This window comes from Schistosoma haematobium, chromosome 2 (assembly GCF_000699445.3).
Source record: "Schistosoma haematobium chromosome 2, whole genome shotgun sequence".
NCBI classification, from domain to species: Eukaryota; Metazoa; Platyhelminthes; class Trematoda; order Strigeidida; family Schistosomatidae; genus Schistosoma; species Schistosoma haematobium.
This window is the reverse complement of record NC_067197.1, coordinates 15,688,594-15,700,775: the sequence shown is the minus strand read 5'-3', so window position 1 is coordinate 15,700,775 and position 12,182 is coordinate 15,688,594. Positions and strand designations below refer to the sequence as shown.

The 12,182-nt window shown below is 31.2% G+C and overlaps 1 protein-coding gene across 2 annotated transcripts in view; it reads left to right on the top strand.

The window, feature by feature from the left end:
- Positions 1-12,182, top strand: part of MUC22 (Muc22p) — a gene marked incomplete at its 3' end in the record, with an annotated part of 85,551 nt that overhangs the window by 15,244 nt on the left and 58,125 nt on the right. The window contains exons 2-6 of one of the 2 annotated variants that reach the window (XM_035732314.2): positions 2,884-3,000; positions 3,054-3,089; positions 3,147-3,218; positions 3,274-3,348; positions 10,194-10,289. In XM_035732314.2, coding sequence (XP_035587622.2) covers positions 2,884-3,000; positions 3,054-3,089; positions 3,147-3,218; positions 3,274-3,348; positions 10,194-10,289 — 396 coding nt within the window. Of the gene's footprint in view, positions 1-2,883; positions 3,001-3,053; positions 3,090-3,146; positions 6,617-10,193; positions 10,290-12,182 lie in introns of those variants that run through there. The other variant, XM_051214435.1, reaches the window with a different exon arrangement.

The window sequence follows — 12,182 nt, the reverse complement described above, 5'->3', positions numbered from 1 at the left end:
TTACATACATCATATTTACTTTTAAACTAGTACCTATACATTATTTTTAAACTAACACAAATATAAAAATTGTAAAGATTAAAATGAACCTTAAAATAATTGTATCATATGTGTATATATTGAATATATAAACTAATTTATTTTTTTCATTAAAAAAATATGCATAGTTACTTTTATAATAATGAATTAGTAGGCATTAGTGACAAAGAATAACTTGCACTAATAATACTTATATACTACTTATTATTAATAAAATTAACAAAGTATTGTTTATTACTATTTTTTTATTTTTAAAAAAAAACGAGAAGTTATTTATTGTATTATACAGAAAGAGTATTGTCTATTGAATACTTTTATAGTTGTATACCTATTCATAATAGTAAGTGTATATCTTTATGTTTTTAATAAAATCTAAGGCAAAAAAAAAAGAAAACAAAAGAGAAAATTTATTTGGCACAGCTATCTTATTTCATCATTATATTATCGTAAATTTATTGATTTATTAATCGATGAATAGATTGTTGTGTGTTGTATATGAGTTGCTATGGTTATATAAATAGAATTATATCTTTCATAGACAACTTATAAGGCAGATTTTTGTTGCTAAGTTGATTTTCTTTCTTTAAAAAAAAACTTCTATCTGTTAAAATAATGATAAGATGTCAAGTATAATGAAGTACAACAAGATGTTGTGTACTTTTTAAATGATTCACATCAACTGAAATGAAATTATGAATTAGTTAAATAATAGTAGATCTTATAATTTAGTCAATAAAATAGCAGTCTAATTACCCTAGATGTCTGTTAAATCAAATTTATTAAATACTTGTCACTGTAAAATATTTAGAAATATGTAAATTTTGTATGACAACAAAAATGTTGTGGATTTATAAATAACTTGAGCAATTGGTTTGAATGAAAGTGACTTAAATCACTGAAAGTAGTTATTATTTAAACAATAAAGATGGAAAATATAAGCTGTTGTAGTCGACCAAAATCACTGATAACTATCATGCGAGATCTTATGGTCCATATATCATTGTGTCATACTGGAGGTGCTTCAAGTCAAAAAGAAATAGATACTCTGTTTATTTTGATTTTTACTTGTTCTTTGGTAGACAGTACTTCATCGTGATAGTACTTCGGTTCATAAAATTCTCTTTCAAAGTCATCATATTTCTGATAAATATTTTACTGGAGTCAGTCAGTCAGCTAAACCGTAGGACCAGGCACATATATGAATCGGTAATGTATAAAAGAAAGATTAAGTATAAGGATATAATATAGGAGGAAAGAATTCGAAAGAAAGGTATAAAATAATTTTAATCTCATTGTAATAGGGACTAGTGTTAGTGATCTACATGGATATGGAGATTAGGGTGAATATTTATCAAAAAACTTATCTGCCGTAATTAGTAAGTAATTGGAATGATTTACCGAATGGAAACATGACGAGACCTACTGATATAATTCATTAACCACTTGCACTGAATGAATATCATTCAGATCACCCTTTAGTAACCATATTTAAGGATGGACCTCCTCTTATCGGTTTACCCGTAACTTTTGTCCACTCCTGAATTATTTAACTGCATTAGGTTAACAAATGTCTACAAATGATAGGAACCTAATTTCATAGAACCAATCTTATAAGTTCTCATAGATGCATGTTGTGTAACCGTTCCCTAATAGAAGACAAAACAAGTGTTTGATTTCTTTCGGTATCTTCATATTCTCCAAATGTTATTAGTTTCAATACTAGTATGGAAACTATGAAATGGAGGTTTTCTAGTAACATAAATCTACTTTTTATTATTATTTAATCTACTAAATTGGTTCATGGCAAGATTCTGATAAATATGACAAATGCAGATCACTGATATTATATTCAACATGGGTCTGCCGAACCACCAATAAGAATCTGTATTATATATACAACCAACAAAATCAAGAGTAAAACACTAATTCATCAATGAAATCAGGGGAAGATTTGTGTTTTACAGAATGTGTTTTCTAGTATCTCACTAACTGAGTGATGACGATGATGAATGAACCCGATGTAAGATGGATTATATCTAATTCCCAATATGGTTTACCTATCGATCATGTCACACAGTACAAGTAATAAAAGTCGAATACGAAATGCATTTTGAATACATTCATTTCAGCCATTCACTTGTGCAGACACATACGACAAGCAAGGTGATAGACCTACTTAATTTAATTGAGTATGAATCAATTTTTTATGACTAGTATGAAAAGGCAACCAGGTAGATAGGTAGACATACGTACGCCAAGAATGTATTAAAACAAGCAAAGGGTATAAGTGATAGTGACAAGATATATAAAGCCAACAAAAAATGATTTGTCCGTCCAAAAACTAGAACAAACTCATGAGGGCTTTGCAGATCAGGATAGTAAGGTTAAAAGTGGGACTTATCGATACCTATCTGACTGTCTAGTTGCTATAATTCACATCGTAAGGCCTGTGGATTGTAGGCCTGATCAAGCATATGATTGCGGGTATGCACAAATGCTCTAAACTATTGTGAAAGAAGACAGTGAGTGCTGATTCCCGATTCGTAATCAAGATATGTCTCACATTTTAGGATAATTTTGTCATGCTGAACTAAGTCTTTTACTTTAACCAATTCGAGCTGATCAGTTTTGAGTCATGCCAGTTACTTTATAGCTTTAGGTTATTAAGTTAGAGTTTTATATGTTACTTCTATCTTAACATCAACATTGAAGGCTGTATAGAATTAATAATAATTTCAAGACTAAAGTTACTATGTATGATAGATTTAATTTCAAACACTTTTTTATACTCGTCACATGTTTCACGATTTTCTTTTGTCTTTTTTTTCTCTTTGTATTACATAGAACGCATGTGAAACACCAATTTTCGGTTATACCCATCAAAGTTTGGAAGATGAAATGGCTAGACAACAGACAATTGAAGGATCATCAAAATGGATAAGAGAAAGTGTAACTAGCTCGGTATGATATGATATAAAAATACATTTATGACACTAATCCATTTTAATTTTTAGAATCATGATATTTTGAATCAAATCAGCTATATAACAGTAAGCATTTATATTTAAAATCATAGAGTATAAATTGTTTATTTCATTCTTTAATAGGAACGAGTTGAAACGAATAAAGATTGTTTACATTATTTAGCTGGAATTACAAGTATGGAAGATATTTATTCGGTAAGTATTCATCATACTTCGTATTGAATGTATATTAATATATTTTTGTTCATAGGATGTTACAGCATTCAATGCTAAACGTGCATTAAGACTTATCATGGAAAATCTTGATAATAAATTTTGGAGAAGAGTAAGTCTATTCATAGATACCTTGAGTGTCCTTTTTTGAAAAATAATGTACTAACTTTTTAGATAACAGTTTTTAATGTAAGAGATTAATTATAAGTCTCCCTCTCATCATCTTGAATTCTTTACTTGAAAATGATTAGAGTTCAAGTATTCCATGTTTTTTTTCTTTGCTCAAAATTCATACACATCAAATTAGATCTCAAACAATTCCAAGTTTCCAACGGTCATCTAACATCGATCGATTCATAATCTCAATTAAAAAACTTAATAATCTTCACAACCCCTATACTGATAATTAAATATTTAATTCAATGGCCTAATGTTTGATTTTAATTAGATAGGATAAATGATCGTTATTGAATGATTGCTATCGAAATATACATCTTGACTATTCTCGTATATTGTTATGAACTTAAATCGCGTTAGTGCATAACGGAATTAAATAAGTTAAATATGAGAATGGAGTTTGAATACTAGTATTTAGTATACTCATTAACCTGAACGGACAATCAGGGAGATGAAGTAAAGGTAGTGAAGGAAGAGAAGAGATCGAAGTGAAATAACACGCAGTGAGCCAAATCGATTTGATCAAGCGTTAATCAATATTTATAGCTAGATAAAAATAAGTTACAGAAATGTGGTGAACAGGATAAGAAGTGTATACACATACGATTATATAAAAATACAGTCAAGATTAATAAGCGAATAATTGACAAGGTCAAAATGTGACTCAAGAAGAATGAATATATTCGTCTGTTCAGAAGCTAAAATAAGGTATGTGGGCTAAACATAGTAACCGACACTACAATACATTCACGTAGATATGAAAAGGAAACTAGTAATATGTAAACATTAAAAACATTATACTTTTATGGAAGAAATTAAAGAAATGTAGAGTAATAAACAATTAAAATACTATTTGTTAGACTAATTTTACAATACACCAACAACTGAAAAATACTTTCAAAATCAACTGGTCGAGACTAAAATTTATGGACAAACCAATCAGATATAAGATAACAGGTTTCAGATTTTGGCTAAATAGAGTTTTGGCATTATAGCTGATATCCGTTCGGGATGAAAACCCTAAATCTAATTCCTAACCTTAACTATCAATTGTAAATGATAATTCTAATTCCTCATGCAGGTTTATAACCCTCATTTGGTCCTAAATATTAGGTGGACGCTATCAAGGTCAGTCTAGCGTTGCTCAAAGCTTGTCTATTAATTATAGTTTCACTATCAACTATTCTCTTTTAAACACCTTGATGATTTATATTGACAAGACGGTATTATTCACCAATAATGTATGATTAAGTTACTCAATATGACTTTTGAATAAACTAGTTACATACTAGCTAGTCAAGGAGTCAATAGTAGAATTTGGAAGCAATTATTTGTACGAAACGATATCAACCTGGGAACCATTAAAAACCAAGGAGGATTGGAAAATTATTTTGTCTAGTTTCAGGACTCCTCAGATTTGAACACTTGACAACCCACTCTAGAGCATGACTGCATTTCACTCGACTATGTAGTGTAAATGCTTTGAAATGCATCCTTTTTTGATGGCAAGGCTACACAGGTAACAACTCTTGTGATTGATATTAGTTCAATTGTTAAATTGAATTTCGGAATCACTATATCACTTATAATATCTACTGCATCTCACTTGTTACTTCTTAAATTACAATTATGCGTAGCGTTTGTGAGTTTCATGGTATCCAACACCGGAGATAAAATACAGCTCTAATCTAATACATTATATGTTCATTCATTTTTTTATATCTATTTTTTAAAACTTTGAATGAAGTAGCTTAGATTTGATGACAACTTTTAGTTTATACTTATAAATTTGTTTTTCAACTAAATTCTACTGATGATATGACCGTTTAAAGACCTGTTCTTATACTACACACGTTAGATCTGTTTTAAAGCCATAATTCATGTTTGCATAATAGAAACAATTTTTCTGTTTAAACTATCAGATGGATCCCACAAGAAGAGAAGTTATTTTCTTGAAGTATCAATCTTTAACATACTATTCAATTATCCTCTAGAACAAACACACACTGACTAATATGATTACAGATATTGCAGATGCTACAAAATATAATCTAACACACTAGTGTAGAAAGCTATTACAAAATCAACATTATGCATAATATTTCGAAGTGAATATAATGAAAATAAATTGATAAAAATCATAAATGAATAAGGTATTCATAAGTTTATTAAAAGGTAACAAACTGTTATTCCGACACTAATGATATAGACCTAATGAACTGTTATATTTTATCGTTGACTCAGGTCTAATTAAATACACAGTTCAAATCATCAATCAGTAATACCATATTTATTTGTATTTCTTATTCTTTGAACCCTAAACCTTCAGTTTGCTAATTGAACATTTAACATAACATATAGCGATAGATGATGACTATGTATATATGGTATGAGAAAAGTATCAGTATACAATAAATAATTTATGTAGTGATGTCTATTCTGTTGTGAAGCAAACAAGTTTAGCTAATATATACATGATATTTAATCAGAACTTGTGAATCCATAAAATGAGACAGATTACTTGCTTACTTATGCCTGTTACTCCTCATGGAGGAGCATAGGCCACTTACCAGCATTCTCCATGCAACCCTCTCCTAGTCAATCTTTTCCAGTTTCTATTCATCCTTTTCATGTATCCTTCCAAATCTCGACACAGTGTGTTCTTTGGTCTTCCTCTTTTTCGTTTCTCTTCAGGACTTCAAGTTAGGACTTGCCTCATGATGCAGTTTAATGATTTCCGTAATACATGTCCTATCCACCTCAAGTGTCTTTTCCTAATTTCCTCTTCAGCTGGATGCTGGTTTGTTCTCTCTTACTGATGGTATTCGGCCAACGGGTATTGAATATCATACGCAGACAACTGTTTTTAACTACTTGTACTTTTTTGATGATGGTTGTAATAGTTCTCCAAGTTTCAGCTCCGTACAACAGAACTGTCTTGACGTTCATATTGAAAATTCTGATCTTGATATTTGTTGACATTTGTTTTGAATTTCATATATTCTTCAACTGTAAGAATGTTGTCCACCTGTAGCTCTTTTAAAGCTTCTGATAGTATCAAGCTCGAATAGAGGAGGAGGTTTGCAAGTGGTGTCATCAACCTCATTACGTAGAAAACAACTATGCTAAAAAACGCTGAGACACAATTAGTTGTACATATTTCTTCATTCTTTTATCCATTAAATCTGATCAAAATTTCAAAGTTTAAAATTTGCTTAAATAATAATACTTTTAGTACAGGTAATAATAAAATGGAATACAGTATCCATACAGTCTAAATGATTTGATCTATTTAATAACTGTATTCTATGAGTTCAATCTTATGATACTAGTAAAATTCATAGTTTGAAAATAATCGAAATGAAGTTCATATGATTTCATGTGACTGGATTTCATGTGTTTTATTCAATTCATTTTATTTTATTATAGAATTTTTTCAAATATTATATCATCCACCTGTAATCGATATTAAATATCTCAACAATTTAGTTGCTTAGCATTTAAAGGACAGTAAATTAAACTACGTGAAATATAACTATATAACACTATAAATGATATCTTAGTTACAATATTACGTCATGTTATAATGATACAATGACATATTTAGACCACCGTGGAAAACTTGGATACACTGGACGGCCGTTTCGTCCTAGCATGGGACGCCTCAGCAGTGCGCACCCTCCGCAAGATCAGAACCCAGGACTTATCAGTCTCACGCGTCAGCACTTAACCACTAGACCACTGGGTCGGCATTCAGCGCTGTTAATATCTAACTTCAACCAATCTATGAAGTAGCGCCACCGTCACCATTGTCTTCAGTGAGCTGATATCTCACAACAGACCTGGCTGAACTCCACTCGTGATGGCTTCTCACTAGAACTCCAGGAAATGCCTATTGAAGTCAGTCACTAGTGAGCAGATGATTATTATCAGAAGGGGTTTTGTGGAGATTTTTGGTTGAAGTTAGACATTAACACCACTGGATGCCGGCTCAGTGGTCTAGTGGTTAGGCGCTCTCACGCGAGATTGATAGGTCCTGGGTTCGAATGTCTCGGGAGGCGGGATCGTGGATGCGCACTGCTGAGGAGTCCCATACTAGGACGAAACGGCCGTCCAGTGTATCCAAGTTTTCCACGGTGGTCTAGCTTCAATTGACTTATGATCTCAACTATTGAAATTACTAAAATCTCCACAAAACCCCTTCTGATTTTGATATATTTGTCCATGTTATTCACTCTACTCATATATCAGTATGGATTTATTTTTTGTTTTACACAATAAAATAAGAAATATCAATTATTTCATATAAAGTACTATTGTTGATTATGAGCTAAAAATACATTAAAACTATCTACATATTATCAAATGTTTGTGTAACATCTTGATAGTTTTGTTTAGTTTATACCTTTATCTATTCACAATATCAAGTTGATTAGTAGTATATTAATATATTCCCAATATAAAATCACTTATTGTAAATAACTATAGTTTATGCTGATGATGTCGTTCAGAAGAACGATGATAGCTCCAGGACCAAACCATCTAGCTCAGGGAACAAAACTCAGCGGGACTGTAATTTATGAACAACCTTTTAAGTGACATTGGGAAATATTAGCCAATCAGCAAACAGTCAGTATAGAGTAAAGATATATTATTCAAAACCAAATAAATAAAGTGGATAAAATTCCTATACATGGTTCAAAAACTTGTCATGCTTAGAAAGAGGTTCAGACGCTGTAAAATAGTAATGCATGCACTAGAGGAAATCATCCATATGGTTACAGAATAGTTGACCTCTAGAGCCATAATAAGGTCGCAAAAACTCTTTCAGCCTCGATCACATAGTTTAAATATTGTTTGTGTGCACTCCAGTTGTTGAGTACACAAAATGCCACTTGTGGATAACGACACGATGCACATAACCAATCCTATTTTGGAGTCTGTACGCTCTCCAATCATCCGTATATATTGTAGTATCTGGCTGCAGCCTGGTGCTTTTACTATCCAGTTTGCAATAATTGTCCTAATTTGCCTTAGTTAGAAATTATATGTAGGGTTTTCATCATGAACTGACGTCAAAACTCTATTTAGCCGAATGGATGAAGTTGGCGCCGTAATCTTGAAATCCTTCAAACGCTTCTGATTGGCTCGTCTATAAATTATAGTCTCGCCCAAAACTCTATCAAAATTTATGGTATCTACAGGTTTTTAATTGACTAAAAAGACTATTGATGTATCCAAGTTCTTTTGTTACTGAATAATAAAGTGAACTTCTTGATTTACATTTTAAATTTAAAAGTAAACTTAATATAAATAACATTGTAATGAATGAAAACACAAGTGGGGACAATCGAATGTACTGTAATACAAAATTAAAGAACATCTTTGTAAAATCTGAGGACCATACAGTAAATAGGTATCATTACCAAGGATTGACTTGATAATTTCAAATAAGTTGAGCATTGGGCAAATTATTATAAATAAATTGATATATTTGTAATATCTCAATGAGTGGAAAAATTAGACTTTCTGACGTTTCATGACTCAATGTAAGCCACTTCTTCAGAGAATAAATAATCGAATCAAAATTAATCTTAGATTACAAATATCTTATTTACATAAAGTAAATACTTCATTCGTTAAATGTCAATCAATCCTCTAAGACTTTCTTGTTCCTTTGTTTCCATACCCATCACTCACTGTTCTCGTTCTATTCCCTTCGATTTCCTTAACCTTCTACCACCAGGCATTCCATTTTCGATCAGTGATACATACTACTTATATCTGTCGACATCAGTAGCACACACCACAATATTAGCTTCAGCTTATTCTTACCATACTTCTACAATCCATAATTTATTTATATCGATGGGAATGACTACTCTGAAGAAGTGACTTATATTAAGTAACAAAACGTCAAAAATACAATTTTTCTACTCATTGAAATCTAACAAAAAATATATAGATTATTGACAATCTATGTGAAAAGTTCTAAAATCTCTTCTTCATATGATTTATATTCAATCAGTAAGAATAATATACAAAATATAAAAAAAATCTTAGTTTAAGTCACCATTGATACTTAATGAATTTATTATAAACAATGACTTTTACTCGATAGTATTTATATTATTCTTATTTTGTAAACATTGATACGACTATATCAGTTGGAATTGTGAAAATCTTCAACTCTTAATAAACTATCATTTGAATGTGTTTAGCTAAAGATATGAATGAATTATCTTTTATATACACAGCGAAGAGATTGCAATACTATCATCCATTTAAACAATATTTTCTAAGTTACATTTCATACTACTTACAGTTTAGCTAGAAATCTGAATGACACAATCAATCAGGACTCAGTAGCTAAGGGAATAACACGATATCATTTGAAGCGAACGGTACTGGGTTCAAGTCCCAGAGTGAACATCAACTCTGTAATACAGGTACATCTAGCTGACGAGTCCCAAATAGGATGAAACCCACATCCTGAATTCCATTGCTAACCACTATCCATCTTTACTTATAAAGCTTATGATAATCAATCAATGTTACAAATCTATGTAATATAAATCTTATGTAATATTACATAATATCTAAACAAAAACAAAAATGCAAAATCTTTATTCTAGTAAAATCAAATTTTGTTTACATGAGAAATTAACGTTATTTTTTTGCTAAAAATTTCATATAAACAAATACAGGACTTTAGTTGATATGTAGAAATCGGTTGCTGTTTTTTCGTTAGTTACTGTTAACTCTTTTTTTTATTTTTAGAAATTATCTGGACCTATTAATCGATGCTGGCAAAATCTTGGTCGATACTCAGAATTAGCAACTATACATCTTAAAAATGCTGCCGATTTTCATCAGGTAATTTGGTATATTTTACTTATTATCAATTAATTCTGTATAATTGATCTATGATCTTCAATGAATTAGGTATTTTTTTTGTTGGTAAAATTACTTCTTATGAAATCTGTAACAAAAATTGTATGACAAATAATACCTAACTAGATTAGATATACTTAGTAAATTTATATCTTAATTCTTATTACGTAATCCGGAAAGTAATTCAGATCCAATTAGGTAAAATAATATATCAGTATAAGTGTTGTAGAGATTAAGAAGTTTTTTTGATTGAGATCATGAACTGATTGATGTTAGACCACCATTGAAAACCTAGGAGCACTGGACGGCCGTTTCGTGCTATAGCGCGACTTTTCAGCAGTGCGCATCCACGATCCCGCCCACGGGATTCGAACCAAGGGCCTTCAGTCTTGCACGCGAGCGCTTAACCTACTGAACCATTGAGCTGGCACCCAATGTTGCTAATGTCTAACCTCAAACAATCCACGAAATTGCGCGACTGTCTTCCATTGTTCTGAGGTAGATACCTGTCTCTACCCGACACGGATTAGCTCCATCCCGTGAGCGAGATCGCGGATACGCACTGCTAAAAAGTCCCACAATAGGACGAAACAGCTGTTCAGTGCTTCCAGGTATTCAGTGGTGGTTTAACATCAATCGGTTCATGATCTCGATCAAAGAAAAAAAATAATATGGTTTATAACTGAGTCCTTTATAATTGTTCGAAATAGAAATCAAATTAACATCAAATCTAGTTGTTCTACATTTATAAACTTGAAATTACGCAATGTATTTTAGTGACTAAACTCCTATAGTTAACAAGATAATATCCTTACAGATAGTACTTTAGTTTGTATTGTGATGAATATTGTTTATAATATAGTTACAAAGTAAATGTCACGGGAATATAGTATAACATTTTCAGTTGTTAATTTTTTTCATATATTCAACCTGCCAGTCATGAATACATGTATTTGCGTATTATGGTCTTCATTATTACAAAATCCTCTATACATTTACGTAGAAAGGTATAAACGTTACATTGTATTTTTTAATGAAGATCCACTAAATTCATTTTATTTGAATCTTCCTATTGATGTTTAGGACTGCAGTTGATTAGTTTTATTGACATATGTGCATTCTCTACGGAACGCCTCGATATTGCCTTAAGTCACAAGCACTATAAGCAAAGATGGAAAGTGGCTAGCAGTCAAATCCAGGATGAGCATCTCATTCTACGTGGGACTCGTCATCTGGATGTACCCGCATCCCAGCACTGACGTTCACTCTGAGACTCGAACCCAGTAACGTTCGCTTCAAACACTATCGTGTTATCCACTTAGCTACAGAATTCTGACTGCCCTCTGCTTATGCAGTTTAATGGTAACGGTCAATAATATCCATAGTAACGTATCTGGTTAGTTCACAATGGTACAATATATACGTAAGAAATGAAAATCATTATAAAAGGAAGAAAAAATAAATTTTAGTATCAAACGCTATATAACAGATGGATTTGTAAGGAAAATAGTTATATAGAGTAGCGGAGATGAATTTATGTATATCGATAAACATAGTAAAAATAAGCATGTACAAAACCATAGTGAATAAGATAAGTGTTGACACAACAGATTAATATCATTTTACTAGAATTCCACTTGATGAATAAGCATCAATTATGTAAACAATAAAATGAGGTTAGTAAAATTGTCAATATGTGGTTCTGGAAATTGTTGAGGACTCTCAATCTAGGACAAAACGGCCGTCCATTGTTTCCAGGTTTCCAGTGGTAGTCTAATGTTGATCGATTCATGATATCGATTAAAATTGTGTTTATCAAGACAAAAAGCCAATATGTCACTTGTTCTTCTAAAACACATAAACATATATTTGATG